General features: G+C 40.7%; 1 protein-coding gene across 1 annotated transcript in view; it reads right to left on the bottom strand.

Moving 5' to 3' along the window:
* The window catches only part of GALNT12 (polypeptide N-acetylgalactosaminyltransferase 12), a 47,410-nt gene that overhangs the window by 20,362 nt on the left and 9,950 nt on the right, over positions 1-17,098 (bottom strand). Inside the window, exons 2-6 of the mRNA XM_052788434.1 lie at positions 13,353-13,522; positions 12,441-12,630; positions 10,025-10,210; positions 7,624-7,741; positions 449-625 (exon numbers count right to left, since the gene is read on the bottom strand). Of these exons, the coding sequence (XP_052644394.1) occupies positions 449-625; positions 7,624-7,741; positions 10,025-10,210; positions 12,441-12,630; positions 13,353-13,522 (841 nt within the window). The remainder of the gene's footprint in view (positions 1-448; positions 626-7,623; positions 7,742-10,024; positions 10,211-12,440; positions 12,631-13,352; positions 13,523-17,098) is intronic.

Raw genomic sequence — 17,098 nt, 5'->3', positions numbered from 1 at the left:
GTAATTTTTCTAAAGATTATTACCATGCTGTTCACTTAGAGATCTACTGTCCATTGAAACTTGTTGATTAGCATTCGATAATTGTGTGTCTGTTCTGTAATTCTTTATTGATAGAATCCTGTATCAGTTGTTTCACAGAAGTGCACATTTTAGGCTAAACAGCTCCTCTTTACTTGGGTCACCTTGCTTAACTTTATTCTTTCATTTATTCATTCATTCGTTTAATATTGACAGAGATTTGGCCATCTCCTAGTCTTATGGAATTTCTGATTTTTTCCAAGGAATTAAAAATTAACTATATATACACTTATTCTATGTTTGGAAAAAGTTTCAGAAGAAATAAGAATTAAACATAAAAGCACTTCATGTTAAATATTAGCTAAATTAATAGTTATTTCATTGAAGACAAATTGTAGCGAAATTCCAAGAACAATGGACTTGAACTCACCAGGCGAGCGTGTGGGTTTCGGTGGTAATAAAGTTCTTTATATTCATCCATCCACACTTCAGCTGCACGCACACTGTTTGCCAAAGCTTTGGAGCGTGAGTACGGAGCTTGTTTGGGGAAAACGTGACCTACATGGGAGCAAGGGTGGATCTCGAGACTTCCTCCACACTGCCATATCTGAGCAAAGAATTGACATTGTGCATCATTAATTTGAATCTTTGCAAGCAGAAGGATACGGTAACAATAAGCCTTTGTAAGGATAACACCTTCTCAAGAATATCACAGCATACTATAAGCAACATACACAATAATTTTGTGTCTCATTTGATGAATAAGCTGGATAAAATTACATCCTTTTGAACTCAGAGCAAATCACTGGGAGTAACAAGGAGATAACCCCATCTCCGGTTTTCTCTCGTGTGCAATTATCCCTTTCCTAGCTTTACTTTCTCTGAAGGCATGATAAGAAATGGTCCACAATATTTCCGCAGGTCTAACTGTGGTCTACAATTCAAGTTATATAGGCATTATTAAAAAAGAAAAAAAACAAGAGAAAGAAAAAAAGAGGCATGTTTCTTTTCCAAATTAACCATGCTAATAGCTGCCTCAGAATGAAACCAATGACCGATAACTGATTTCTTACCAGAAATCTTTGCCCATATACTACTGGAAAGCTGACTTGACAAAACAGGTCAGCTTGTCATATCATTGGAGAGTGGTAAGTTGTGTTCCCACTTCTATATTCACCATGTCAGAAGAGAGGCATGGGTGCCTGGTCATAAAATAAAACTAACTTTTTTCATTGGAAAGCTGGGATAGGAACCCCAGACCCAACACATGAAAAGAAAAAGCAAAGTAATTCCGTAACTAACTCATGGTGGTGCAACCAACATTAGTGAAACAACCTCCCCTGTCTAAAGCAATATTCCTACCTGCTGCCAAGGAAAGTACTTGAACCTGACTGTGGAATTGGCAGGACTCGCTTTGCCCTTGTGCTCATCCTCATGCCTCTGGCTCCCCAGGTCAGGAGATGTACGGCCCTCGAGATAGAGCCCATAAATGACGACCGAGTGAATACATTAGCCTCAGCACTCTCTGCAAATTTTTGTAATGATACTCTTCTCCTTTGAAAACCACGGACTTCTGGCAGTTTATCTACACAGCCACTTTCCCATCATCCATTCTGATCTCAAGTTTGATGTAATGAAAGCACGGCTACGTATTTCCTAATTAATATTGTGTGACCGCAATGTGGCAGACACTGTTTCTGAAGGGTGCCTGAAACAAGGTTTCTGAAATTTAGTCAGATGGAAGGAATGGTAGGACACATTGCTGCACTTGAACAAACTTAAGGCTATCACCAATGGCTCCGACAGACTTTCTGTAAAAGATTTTTGAGAACTGCCACTCCAGCGAGCTAATCCTCCTCGTGTATTCAACCACGCATAGGTGGCAGCTCATCCTTCCTTTGTAAATGGAGGACAAAGGAAATTAGCTGGGATATGTTTAAGGGGTAGAGGTTTGCTCCCTGGCAACCTTCTTGTATAACACATACATATTTAATGACAAGTTATTCAAATGAACACAGCAGGAGTGAAAGCTATGAGGTAGCAAATAAAACTTCTGTACCTAACAATGACAAAAGAACAGTGACAGGACTTTTCCCACCTCTCTCCCTGGGACTTTTAGGGATCTAGAAAGTCACTACAGATGAAGGCTTTCAGCATACACAAGATGGATGTTGTCTTCAGACTGCTAATTTTTTTTTTTTTTTTTTAAGTTACTTACGAGTTCTCTCAAATTTCTTAATTTGGAAATCAGTGAATGCTGTCTCTATTGATTTGGTTTTGGATAATGACATCAGACCTTTACGCGTGGCTTAATAACAAAATGGTAAGCACTCTAATACATATGTTTACTTTTAAAACAGACAGTTCCCTTAAAGGTCTAGGTAATTCATTATGCAACTACAGGGAACACCGGATAATCTTTACTTCCTGGATTTAAAATTTTAATTTCTTGCTTTTCACATGAGGTTTCTCTCTTCTTTTTTGTTGCTTTTCAGGGAAGCAGTATATTTGTCATTTGAACAGAAAGATTATTAAAGAAATTATACAAGAAATCTAGAATTCTGTACTGATCTTTTAAACAATTTGCATATTTTTGCTTGTAAGTTACACTGCTGCTATTTTGAAAGCTGCTATGAAAACAGCTATCCACTTTCACTTTAAGATCTCCCTTTTTGAGATTTGTTTCAAAACAACAGCTTTCTTAAATTATTATTTCTAGATCCAAGATTACTTTTTTAAAGTTGAAATTTATCACGCAAGATTTGTCAGTAAATATTAAGCACCATTAAATTTATTAAAGTTTAATAATTTCTGTATTCATTATATTCCATATCAGCATTTTTTTATTGATAATTACTGTTTTGATGAGTCTGGTTTTAAACAAGATACGAGGAACGGACCACGAAGACTACTGAAGTAAAAATGTACAGTTAAGAAAGAAGCACATTCTTCTACTCTTCCATGATAAAGTCTGATTTAAATGGAGTAAACCAGACTGACCATACCTCTGTTAAACTGCTGACAGAAAGTGAATTCCACAACAGCTGAATTTTAAAATCCTGAATTTCTCTAAAAAATAACCGCAGGTTGCTAAGCAGTGCTCATTAAATTCTGCTTCTTTCATTAAAACAGTTCAAAACTTCTCGTCTTCCTATTACAAAAAAAAAAAAAATTAAATGTATTTCAGCTAAACAATTCCTCAAAAGGTTTATTTATTTTTATTTTAATGGAAAACATTTCGACCTCTACATAAAATCAGGTAGAAATGAACAGCCATAAAATAAATCAAGGAATTCAATAGAGAGACTAAAGTTGATTACTAAATGCTAAATAAGTGACTCTGGAGAAGATTCGCTCCTAAAAGTATTTCAACCTTCTGTAACAGAGAAGCACATTAGGCTTCATGTATATTTTGCATGCTCACATGCATGAAAATATGTTTCTTTACTAGGTCTGGCTACCTCGCAGCTCTCATTATAAAAGCGTACTTTTTTCCTTCACCACAGAAAGAAAACAAGGTGACATTCCTTTTTACTTTCACTTTCATCTTGATGCATGCAGACTATCGATATTTTTTCTTTTCTTTTCAGAGACAGATGGTGGCATCATGAAAAGCTACAGTAAATGTTCAGATCTCGCCTTGGGATCCCCGTCCCTGCCAGGGTCTCCGGACAACTGACCTAATGCTGGGTCAATGAATGCTAAATAAGAAAAGCTCTATAAGCTCTACCACCTCCATTCCAATGTTTTAGGACTCTCTGGAAGAAACAAAAAATAATATTAAAAAAAAAGGCTGCTACCTCCTGAATGAGGCCAAACTGTGGAAAACACTCTGTTCCTGCCCCTGCTCTGCTGCAATTTTGCTTGCGGCTGAGCCCCCCGGCGTGGTGTTCACGCGTGATCTGCTGGGAGCTGGGTAGGCAGAGGGGTCCCCCCAGCCCCATGAACCCATCCCGGCTGCTCCCGCCGCAAGACAGATTTCCAGACAGAAAGAAACATTACAAAAAGATCAGAAAAGAGAAGACCCCAGGCGACTGGAGGTGTATCATCTCGGCTCATGGACAATGAAATTTCCAACAGAAGAAAGGACTTATCAGTAAATAATTTTGTCTTTTTGCACATGCGTGGGTTTCTCTCACGCCGTGATGGTGGGTTGCAGGACAGACCACAGGCACATCAAGTGTTGGTCCCCAGAAACAAACTTACATTGCAGTGCCACTAGCAGGAGTGGGGGGAAAAAGCTGCAACCAGGTTCTCCTTGCTCCATGTACAGGAAAGGGGAAGATGAAAGAGCATGTTTTGCGTCCCTCAGAAAGAGGAGTTTCAATGCCCATTATGCCCATGAAGTGAAATTTTATCCAGCCAAATAGCATTAAGCAATTCGAAATCAAGGCACATTGACTCGATCTTGCATTCAGCATGCAGCCTCCACCTCTCTTAGTCATCATGCTTTTAGCTGAAGCTTTGTCCTTGTTGCACCTCTCAAAACTACAGAGAATTTTTTCAGTTTAGAATAATCGAAGTATGAGAAAGAGGAGGCTTGAGGACAGGTCCTTTCATGTCATCGGGAGAGGGTGGTGTTTTCAGAGACAAGAACAATGAATTAATTTACAGTGTTTTTCAGTTACCCTGCTCCTAATTTTCAGGTCTGGCAGGCCTAGAAACCACGGAGACAACAGAATTAACACTGATTTATCCCTCTTGACCTTCTTCGGCACCATGGGCAGCCAGAACACCGCAGCTAAGCAACATCATAGCGCTCTGCCCTCTTCCACAAAAACCCTCACCACGGGAAGCACGAGTACAGGGGCTTGAAATCAAATTGAGGAGAGCACATCACGCGCAATTCGGATCCAAATGCCCAGATCCTACTGACGATCTGCACTAGCAAAATTAACACGCCTAGGCACATTCACTGGCCGTCGCACGGTCCGTCCTGCAAAACTCCCCCAGGAGGGAGCCTCTCCATCCACCTGCAGAGAGCTCCACGCCAGAGCTCCCACTCTGCCTCCTTCTTGAAGCACCCTCTTACCCCCCCACCCCAAGCCACGTCCCCGCTCTCAGCCCGGTGCACGACAGGCTGCAGGACTGCCCTGAGCCCCCAGACTTCCATGCCAGAACCAGTAACATCAAAAATGAGACTTGGTGCCAGAGGTCAATGGCAATGATAGCTTGGGGCTAAAGCAGCAGCCGGTGCAGGGCACTCTTGTGTCGTACAGGGCAGCCGTCAGGCTTGTCCTGTCTGCAAGACTCGGTCTCCCAAAAAGCGAGACACGACGAGCAGAAAGCCAAGAACTGCATGCAGAGAGGGCCGTCTTCCAGGCTTTCTACAAGGAGCTGTAGGAAGCTCCCCGCAATCCCATCTCAGAGGAGAAAACCGCTGGCTGCCATCTGGGGCGGTACTACCCCCAACTCCTACTAGTGAGGGGGCAACCATCTTGGTGCCACCAAATCTGTGGCAGCCAGGGCCACAAAAGACTGCAGATATTTTGACAAGGTGAAACAGACCCTGTCATGTCCAGTTCTGTCAACTGTGGCTGTAGTTTCCAAGCTTCTGCTTTGAGACTGGTGCCAATTTCTGCTAAGAGGCAGAACATATAGTACTTTCAAAAGCAGCACCCTCTCCACCTCACGGGTGCTCGGTCTGGTTGCACGTGCGCTAGCAGACACAAACAAGTACCTGCAAGAGCCAGTCTTGCTCAAGAGATGCATGTACCCAACATGCTTGCTACTGTTACGCCACGTTTGTGGGAGGTAGTGTCATGCTCTCTGATGTAGCTCGCTGCTAAACTGACGGTCTCCTGTCTCTGCTAATTTGTCTGCTGCAGTAGTGTCACAGCTGAGAAAGTAAGAGACACAGCAAGCCCCAGGTACGGCAAGCATCTGTACTCAAAACTGCATGACTCCCTCATTGTCATCACCCCTTCCAATCCCTCAGTAAGCAAGAAAAACAATTTTCCCTTGCCAGAGTTAGCTAGGGATGGCGTCCGCCACCAGGCTGCTTTCCAGCTTAACCTACTTTGGGTTGTGACAGATGACAAGCACGATCATTTCTTTGGGCCCCCAAGTACAAACCCAATCTATTGCTACTTGTGGCTCCCTGAGCAGCCTCTCAAAAGGAGGCATAAAAATAATTCCATGAAGAGCTATTTCATAATTCCTGACCCCATGACTGAGCAATTATCCCACAGAAAAGAAACCCCTTCCAGCGGAAAGAGGGGACCCACTGCAACATACACATCAACATGGGCTACACCAGAACTGGAGAGAGCTGGGAGACTCCTGCTTCAGAAGCTCACAGAGCTGATGGAGGTGGGTAAGCTGCTTTGAGCTTCAGCCGGAGGCCTGCTGAATTTACTGACCGAGACGAGCAGGCTGTGTGTCTGGACTTCTACGCCAGAAACTTTTCTCTATGTGAGAAAGAAGGTGGTCATGAATTCGGATCAAACAGCGATTCCAGCTGAGAAATCCCCCTTCAGAGAGAAACCATGTCACCTCTAGATCTGTGCTTATTATCCTCCCTAATCCTTTTCTTTCCTTATTTTTGTGCCCTCTTTGCTAGGATTTCTGCACTACAGGCAGCAAGTGAGACAGTTTGCTGATGCCTCCTTTCTCAAGAAAGTGGTTTTGCAACATTAAAGTACTATTTATCCCTGAAGTCTGCTGTTGCCTGGTAAAAAACAAAACAAAACCATCAACTCCCCCCGTCCCACAATCCAGTGACACACAGAAATGCAAATATGACCACAAAACATAACTGATGATGAGCAGAAAACACAAGGGAAATCCAGGATACTGAGTGGTGAACTCCCTGCAAGCCAAAAATGGCTCTGCAGTGTACCTCTTACACCACCACTGGGCTGCTTCAGCAAGCTAAGTGTGATATGGGGCAAACCACAGGCAGCCAGTGCTCAGTGGGAATCAGCAGCAGCACAGGTAACAGCAGAGTTGAGGACAACACTTGTTTTACTCGTCAGTCTGGACTGTCTTGTATCTCCTCTCTCTTCCCCTGCCATTAATCCTTTTCATTGCAGCTATCTCTCTGCCTCACACCTGAGCGCTGGTCCACCCTCCGGTGGGGCATAGCTCTACAGTTCCTGGAAGATTTTCCCCATCGCCTTTTATAACCTTTACACAAACTTTTCCTGAAGTGAAACAGAGTAAAGCCTTAAAGCAGTGCAGTGGTTGGCTTGTCCTGCCCCACTGGTAACCGCCACCAGCTGCCTCCTGCTCACTCCATCAACCACAGCGAGAACTCCAAGTCTCATTAGAGAATTATAAATATTTCTTTCCAACGATCCTCTTCAAGCCACAGAATGTAAACTTCATCCACTAGTATCACACCACTACTTACACTTTATACTGGCATTCAAAACAAAGACGTGTTTTTAAAAATTGTTTTAAAACGGCTATTTGGAAGGAAAATACAGCTATCATGAAGTGTGAGAACAAAGAAAAGAGATTCAGATAGACATCTGCCAAAATATTCTCTGCTTAACACTTGCTTACTTGCTTACATTACAGCTATCTTCTTAAGCAAAAGGGTGTGAAGAAAGAAACTTGGTTTTAGTCTCAGACAAAAAACCTTTCAATTGAGCCACTTACCCTAAATGAGAATTCAAGGTTTTCTCCTCCCCAGACTTCCATTCCTGTGTCATATGAACCAAGATAATCAAAATACTTCTTGCTCACAGAAAACAATCCACCTGCCATGGTTGGAGACCTATAAAAGAGAATAGTAACTCTGAATTGAAGGAAAAGCAAAAAAAAGTTAAATTTAAAACCCAGTGCAATGAATAAAAAAAAACACAGTATATTTTTATTTTCCATTTTCTCAGTCTTTTCTGCATACAAAGTAACAGTCAGCCATTGATCGGTTATCATCAGGCCATTTAAATTTAATTTTGTAGTAAAAAATGGTATCTGAAACAAGCTCCAGAATGTATTAAAATAAAAATAACAATGAAATCAGAAAAGATAAACACTGTGTTAATATAAGTTTTTGCAATCACAGTGTCTTTGTGAGTGACAACAAATGACTAGTCTCTTACCTCACATAGTAGAACATAAGCTTTTTTTGTGGCAGAATTATATTAGTCAGCTCTGAAATTCTAAGTGCAGTATCCTTAAGTAATAAGTAAACAAATATTTGTGCTTTAGTAATTAATAACAACATTGCTGATCCCATTAACATCAAGTGGAAAAACTCTCAGGCATCAATTGAGCAGAATTAAGTAAATATAGCCCCTAAAGAAATTTTTTTCTTTCTAAGAAGATCTGCCAATCTGTATTTTTTTTACTAAGTTTGGGAAAAAAAATCAGGGATCAAGACCGGATCATTGCAGACCAGACGGCCCAGAGTGACAGCACACTTAAGGGATGTACTTTCAGTAGGGCAGTGTGTGCACATATACATAAACTTGTATTTGTTCAATATTGTTCCCAATTGTTTACAGTCTTAGAAAATGGCCCTCTTTAAAGCGCCAAGTAGATAATGCTGGTTGGAACTAAATTCAGCTGACACTTTATGAATTTTACTAAATTGCTGTTGAGGTAAATATTAACAAAGGTAGAGCCATCAGTTACTCTTAATCTGCCAAAACAACTTTTACCAGCCATCTTTTTGAAGTAACACTCCCTTACACTGTCATATGCTGTTTCAAAGAATGGAATGAGATGAGGTGAGACAGAAGGAAAAAAACCCAAACTCCGTGACCAGTCAAGCTCTTCTGTCTCACTCCAGACCTTGTCTTTCCAAACACAGCTGTCGGTGGCACCGCTCTCCGCACTGCTGCTTTCTCCAGACACTTGCCAAGCTCACAGTCCTCGGGCTACCGTGAAGCTTTATCCCTCATCGTTTTCCCCTTGGCATGCCAGAGACAATTCTTCTTGTCGTGGAGAAGGAAAGCATCATATTTAAACTAAAGGCTTTAAAAACATTCACTCTATTTTGAAACTTTTTTGTATGGAGGATGTGGACTAATAAATGCTGAGAAGGACTAAATTACTGCCTCACTTTTCCCATTTAAAAAAAAAAAAAGTTCTCTCAGTTGAGGATAAGTTCATTAATATTTGTGAAGTACTGGGTATTATTATCACGATAAGCAACCTAGAAAAGACTGAGAAAAATTAATCATTCTGTATTTGTTGTAGACCATAAGGTAACAGATTATAAATAAAAGCAAGGACTAACAAAATCGTGGTGTTAAAAATGCCAAATAGCTGCTTCAATTCCTACAATAAACTGCTGAAATACAGCAACTTCCAAGTTGAACGTAGCAGACCCTCAACCTTCAGGATTTTGCCTACAGTGTCTGTTTTCCAGATGCATTGTTGGTACTCTTACCTCACCTCTCCTAAAAATAGAGCATAGAGTGACAAATAATACTCACTAACTGCAACTTGTCTTAAAATAAAACAAAACTAAAACCCACAAGGAAGATATCTGCGTGAGCTCCTGTGAGTTAGCCCTTCACAGAAACTACAGTGGGTAGAGCTGTATCATTTCATCCCAATAAAGAACTGGTTCACCTTTGAAAACAGCGCAAGGAACCACCGCTACAGCACAGATAAAGTCTTCAAAACTACTTTTGCCTTCTTACCGGTTGATGATTTTTCTCCCTTTTTCATCGTTGACCACAATACATTTTTTTACAATGCAGATCTCTCTGCTTTGCACAGAGGACATCCTCCCATGTTAGTTACTCAGTTACAACCTTTCAATGCGCTGGTAAGCATCTGTGGGAGTTTGCCTGCAGCAGTCAAGAGACTACTTGCTCAATAAGGATTCCATATGGAAGATTACACGGGAATTTCAGCTTTTAGAGTAATATTTTTCCAGGAGCATGGTAAGCAGGAGCTATTTTGGAAAAAAGGGGAACTAAACAAAATATGTAATTTTTAGTAATATGCTCATTTCTCAAATATTTTTCAGCACCAGGCATTTCCAAGTGAAATCAAAACCACTTGTAACATTCACAGTTTCATAAGATGCATAAAAATTAACCTGATCACATCGGTCTTGGACTTCCTCCGTTTTTGTTCTCTTTCAGGGGTACTATGCCAAGTGAAGACCAGCCGCCAGTCAAATCCGCCAATCTGTGGCTCACCAGCATTTCCCAAGTACTCGAATGTATTCCAGTCAATAACATCAATAACAGGGCAGACGACAGCTGATTCTTCTTCTGCAATCCTAATGTGTTTTTAAAAGGAAAGGGTGACTTCCATTAGAAACTTCTCTCAAAAACTAGAACTGTCAAGAACAGATAACGCTTACAGATACCAAACACAAACTTTTGCACCTTTTCAATTCATGCTGCAATTAGACCTCCACCAGTGAAACACACATGAAGGAGGCCTCCAGAAACCCTGGCAACATAGGAGGTAAAAAGGAGAAACAAGATAGTACTGCGGAATGACATACCTATCAGCAAGGCTGATCTGAAGATAGTTAAGATCTTTATCATACCAAGAATACACCAGAGCTGACGACATTTCTTGCAGGTCTACTTCTGCAAGGAGATAAACCCCTTCTTCCCATTTCTCAATACCATACAGGGTTTTCTGGATTCCTTTCCAGATGCATTTGCCCTTACAAAAGGCAGTGGGTTCCTTTGCCTTCACCTCAATTTCTCAAAAGGCCTCTCGGTACTAGGAGAGATCAACTTCAAGAACGCAAGCTCAAGCTAAGATCATTCTCCTAAATCACTCTTTAGCAATCTGCTCTACATTAGTCTTAGACATCTCCTGTTAGTTCCGTGAAACGAAGTGACTTGTTTGACTTTAAGATGCTGGTACTTGTTTTAGCCTTGCATCTTCTGATTTGCATATTCCAGAGGAGAAGGAAACCTGAACGCGTTATATTGCCAAACAAGGACGAGCTGTGATGCATCTGTCATTTGAGGGGAGCTAGTTCCTCAAGGGATTATTAAGTTTAAAACCCGCAGGCTGACCAAGGGGTTCTGACTCTGAAATTAGAGCAGCTTGTGTTGGTTAAATGCAGCAGAGAACTTCCAAAGAAGTATCGTCTGAGCTGAGAAAGACTGCCTTAAGTATGAAATGGTCTCTTGTTGCCAGAGGGAAGATGCAACACTGCTGTTTTCTTCTTTATAATCTCCCATTGAAATCCTGTTTGGTAGAGTGCACAAAAGGGCTTATACAAATATTGCTATCTCCTGTCTCACTTGCATAAAACTTACATACAATGCAATGAGAATGATGTGTACACAGAGGAAACAAAAATCCCAATAAAACGTAAAAATGCTTTGTTGCTCCCATAAAGGAAAAGGAGTAAAAATTAGGTAGCTGGCATGTGATTTCAGTTATGAAAGGAATCAGGTAAGCGAAAAGCCATCACCTTTTATCTAAGTTAAGAATTAACTAGATGGTACAATGCACAGGCAGTTTACTAATACAATTATGTTTGCACTGCAAAATGCTAACACTGTTGTACTGCTCCCATATATTTGAGTCAGATATGCCATGCAAACATCCCCTTAGAGACGTACGTCTGCATCTGCAGCAAGAAGGGCAAAAACTCCAAGACACATCCAGGGCTAACTTTTTACAGGTGGTTAAGTTATTACGCTTAAAATTATCCAAATCCTTCCTCAAGATTGCCATCTAGTGGTTTGCTGAAGAAGTGAAGAAATTACAGAATCGTCTCCACAGTGATGTACTGTTTCTTCAGAGGACAGTAGTTAAAACCATGCTTACACTTTGATTTTTACCCCTTTTCCTTTCTTCACACTATCTATACTGTTCAAACTTAACCTACAGTTATCTGGAATATAGTCAGTATGAAATTTAGAAACAAGTTAAATATGACAATTTTAAGAAAAAAAAAATAATAAATTCTTATTCCAGATGCAATTTCAGATGGACATGAGGAGTTTGAGAACACAAGTGCCACTAGGAATCAGGAAGACTCACACACATTAAGACAGCATGTGCTTTTGGAAACCTCTCTCCAGGTAGCGAGAGATGGATTAGCTCAGGACTGGGACGACAGAGTTTATTGACTTCTCTTCCAATCTGCTTATGTGTACGCTGCCCTGCAACAGGGCATGTCTCGGCACACGCATCTTTCCAGACCTTCTCACCCACCACCCAGGCTGATCGAAGCAGCCACCTTTCCCAAGGTAGTTTCAAAGCTGGGGGAGGATTCCTCTTCCTGAAAACAAAACTTTCCTTTCTCTAAAGGAAAAGAGCAGCCTGGTCCTGGGGAGAAAACAAAAATCCTTCCACACTTCCACTCGCTACCCCACCACCACGAAACAAACACTTGCGGCGCCTCAGGGACCAGACTTGGGTACCCTTCGGCAAACATCTAGCAAGAACTATTTTTCCACTGCAGAAGTGTGCCAAACCATCCCTTCTCCTTCTGCAGCGGGACAGAAAAGCAGCCCAGAGCGTAACCTCACCTTGCCAGCAGCGGCTCCAGCCAGCCCTCATGGCATTCGCAGTGGCAGTCCAGGAACGTCAGGATATCTCCTTTCGCCACGGATGCCCCCAGCAGCCGGGCTCGAACCAGCCCCTCTCGCTTATTTGCACGGATAAGACGCACCTTGCGTAAGCCAGCCACGTAGTTTTCCAAACTCTCCTTTAAATGTTCTGTAACAAACAAATAAAACGCAAAGAAAGAATATGGTTCTGGAACGATTGGTTTATGTTACGCTACAGAAAGCTCTTTTTTCAGTAGCGTATTACTTATAGCAGTGCCTTAAAGATACCGGCATTTTGACCTCTGATTCTGCTATACCGCCTATGTTAGGAAAGGACAAGGAAAAAGCACAGAACTTGGATGGATGCAAATCACAGTTACTTTCAAGAAATTGAATGCTTCGTATTTGCCTCTGCAATTCATTCCCAAATTGTTAAGTGCTTCTCAAATGTTACGTAAAACTTTTTCCTTGTAAAAGGTTTATTCTTAACGCAATTCATGTGTGGTGGAAAATGCCAGCATTGTCTTTGTGCCCCATAATTCAAATGAAAACAGATAACCAGGTAGCTCTCACTATAGTAGACACCAGGGCAACCTTGGAGCAATTGAAACTTGCTCAAATTAGGAAGCCTGAAATGCTTTGACCAGACTGTAGGTTATCTATGTATGCAAGCACTCATGTTACAACACAGAAAACGTGCTTCCCCATTCTAAACATTTGGTCCACAAGTCAAATTTTTCACTGGCATGCTACAAGAAAAACTATTTTCCAATTGGATGCCTATGTTGTACAATTTTACGGTATGTCACCCAAACAGGCTATCTTTTTCTCCTGTGGACTGGCTGAAAAAAACCATCAACAATCACCATTATTTAGAATTATTCTTCCTACCTTTGTCACTGTAATCATCTACAAGGATAATTTCTTCCAAAAGTATATCTGGAGATGTCTCAAGAACACTATGAACAGTTCGCAGAAGTGTTGACCAAGCCTCATTATAAAAAGCTATCACAACGGAGGTTTTTGGCAGGCTGTAATAATCATACTTCTCCTCTCTGCATCTGTAAGGGAGGAGATTACATTTAGTACTAGTGCAAAAGCATTTGTTAATTTTCAGAAAACTATTCTCAAATTAAGATTTTGTATGCTATTTACTAACTGCAAGCAAGAACATACAAAGGATCTTAAAAGAACTGTATGTACATGGAAAATTCATGCAAACACTTTCAGGAAGCTGGTCTTCCAGAAGTCCCATTTCTGCAGCAGCATTATGACTAAAATTCTACAACCCCCCAAAATGTCCAAGAAGAAAAATAATAGAAGGTATTTGGGGCTGGTGTATGTGCAGTAGCTGTCTTCGTATAATACCGCCTCAAGTGGAGGAACAAGCAATGGCCAAAACATGCCTCAGGTTACAGAAAGGAAAAAAAAAAAAGACATATAAAACTTAAGTGGGGTAAAGCAGTAGCATAAATTACTGGTAACTTGTGCTTTGGAAATAAAACAAGTGCTAGACAGTAAAAATACAACTGTGAAGGAACAGCAACATATAAAGAGAAAAGAAAAAAAACAGCAACAGAGCTGAGACGTATGTACACTGACGCAGAATTTGGGAAGACCATGGAACTGCCAAGATATAATAGTGAAATCCACAAAAAACACAGACAGACATAGAAATGCATGGTTTTGGCTCTAGGGAGAGCCAGGAAGTTTGCAAACCTTTGGATTAAGCTCCAGAATGTATTTCCTATAAATATATACATGAACTTCCCTAAATGAACATAAGGATGCCAAGAATCTTACAGCTGAGCCAAATGTGTAAATTGTTAAAGATTCCCCTGGTCTGAAAGTATTTTAAAATAATGACAGTATTTATTACCATTTCTCCCCTTTTCTTAGAGCATTCTGTATGAGCAGTTTTGTTAAAAACCAACAGAAATGGTTTAGAGATGTTTGAATTTTCTTATGCCTCCAGTTTACTGCCTGGAGTCACCAGGGCTTCTAAGGGGCAGAAGGACATACTTCAGCTTCTGTAGACTGCTCGGTCACAATAGATACCAAAGCAGGTAGGACATCCTCCTACCAAACCAGAACAGCAATGAGTCCTCCAAAATCTATGCTACAGGGAGCTGAAAAGGGAAACCAGAACAGATCAGTAGAAAACATGATGACAAAATCCCTTAGGTCAATTTAGGGGAACCAAAATCCCCCAAAACACCCAGAAAATGACATTAAAAAAAAAACCTGCTTACCTATAGCACATCGAGAATATATTTACTGACCATTTAATGTTGCTGTGTTTGCAATAAAAGAAGACTTCTTATAGGTTTCTGTAAAGATTAGGTAACATCTATTAAGATCAGATTAGGCAACATCTATTATGATCTGTGGTACAGAAACTAAAAAAGAAAAAAAAAAAAAAGTTTGAATCTGAATATTCCTAAACTTAAAATTCTTATGAGGGAAAAAAAAAAGTCTGTAGAGTACTTTTGTAATAAATACCTGAAAATGAGGAAACAATGAGGAGAAATGACACTTGGGCAGAGGAGGCACACAGAAGGCCGCTTCTCAAACACGAAAGGAATGCTATGCAACACCACTCATTGTATATGATGCGTATGCATGCATACGCACATACAGATATACATAGATAGGTAGATGCACATACACTTATACGGTGAAGTACAAAAATACCCGTCCCTCCAGGCTGTAACTTGTCCTGAGGCAAAGAGGGGCATTCACACAGAGAACTGCCTCACACCAATGGCTGGCAACAGAAGTAATTTATTTTGCCAAATGTTCGTGTATTAACACATGAAAAAGGAGTGACATTTTAATTACCTTTTTTTTTTAAACTCAGAAAAACCTACTGTATGAATCCAATTTTAGAAACACATATTTACTTTAGCCTACTGAAACACATTTATGCTCAGTACTGCCAGGAAAAAATTCTTCCTACGTATCACAGTCACTTGTACCAGGTAATTTCAGTTCATTTTTTGATGGAAATGGGATCTTTACCTACCCATTTCAGAAAATCGAAGGAAAAAAGAAATAAAGAGAAAACCTCCAGGAAAGCTTTCTCTGAAAATACGTCAGAAGGATTCACCGAATAAGAATGCTGTATTCCATTCTTTAAAAAAGGAACTCCAAAAGGTCTAAAGAAGCTTATAACCCTAATTATAGATTAAAGACTTAAATGAATTTGCCTGAAAATTACATGCTGGCGATGGGAAACATAATGTGGCCCAGAGCAAGGCAATCCCCTAACTGTCGGTGATGCACTGTGCGCTGCTGCCTCCTTCGTTGCGCATAACCCACACTGCGGAAAAAGGTCAGCCTCCTACGGGACGTACCACAGTACACGTTTCTTAGGTTTCTGAAGTCAAGCAAGAGGTCCAAACTAGAAAGGGCATTTTATTACTAGCTCCATGGTGCTCAGCTGTGCCCGGGTCCCCTGCAGCCCGCTTCCCTGCAACCAGCCAGCTGGACAGGGCTGAGAACCTGGCATCCCTCACCTGGCATACTGAAATACACAGAGAACGACTGAAAGCTTTGCTTTTTATTTAGTACATTATGTTTATTTTGGGGAAAACTAATCATCACATACAGACCAACTAAAATTTTGAAACTTTTTTTCCTAATTTTTTAATTCAACTTCTATGCAGATTTGCATGTTTATCTCAGACATTATTTCCAAGACATATATTCCTTACTAGATTGCTACAAGATCTTAGCTGTTAGCAGTGTCAAATATTGTTGCTAAAATGAAGCACGTTTCTTCTTATCTTTCTGTACTGAAAGAAATTTCAAAGAGTTTTGCTGAGTCTTAAAAAATAATCCCATTGGGGAGATTACAAACACAAAGCACTTAAACCCTGGAAAAATAATAGCGTAAGAAAATCTTAAAAAGAGAATGAATGCCTGAAATGGAACCGCTTAGAAGTGTTGTTGAATAACAATTAAGCAGCATGCACATGGACACTAAACATCACCACTTCACAAGATATACAAGCTTCAAAAAACCCACTACAAGTATGAAACCTGACTTAAAGCCTAGCAGTCACAACTCAGCTTTTCCATTTCCCCACTCCTATTTACAACTGAACCACCTCAGCAGTGAATCTTCTGTATTCACCTTTGCAAACTTCAGGATGTATTTTTATTCTCCATGTGTCAGCCAAGTATCCAAGCTCCTACTTTCCAAGTGAATCACTTCACTCCTACTTTGGGTTATTCAGAAAAACAAATGCGTATCAGTTACAACATGTCATTAAAATGACAGGGAGGATACGAACTGGTGACGGCAGTCCCAAAATGTGTTTTTGCAGATACTGGGAACGTGTATTTATACTGCCTATACTGCAGGCTGCTTTTGGCTTCTGACTAAGGCACTCTTTAGTGCCATCCTCAAACGCATAAGGCTGCCCTTTCCCAATATAGGGGATCACGTTAAGACAGGATTAATTGCATCTCATGTTAGCCATCTAAAAGGTAGATGCTGTCTTTGAGCTAATTGTCTGGACTCTGCCTGACCGTAAAGCCAGATCCAGAAGGCGATCCACCTCACCCTCCTTAAGCCATTTATCTAGCACAGACAAACAGACCTTTATGGGTCCCCACCTCTCCCTTGTCCA

Source organism: Harpia harpyja, chromosome 5 (assembly GCF_026419915.1).
Source record: "Harpia harpyja isolate bHarHar1 chromosome 5, bHarHar1 primary haplotype, whole genome shotgun sequence".
In the NCBI taxonomy this organism is placed as follows: Eukaryota; Metazoa; Chordata; class Aves; order Accipitriformes; family Accipitridae; genus Harpia; species Harpia harpyja.
This window is presented reverse-complemented; position numbering and strand designations above follow the sequence as displayed.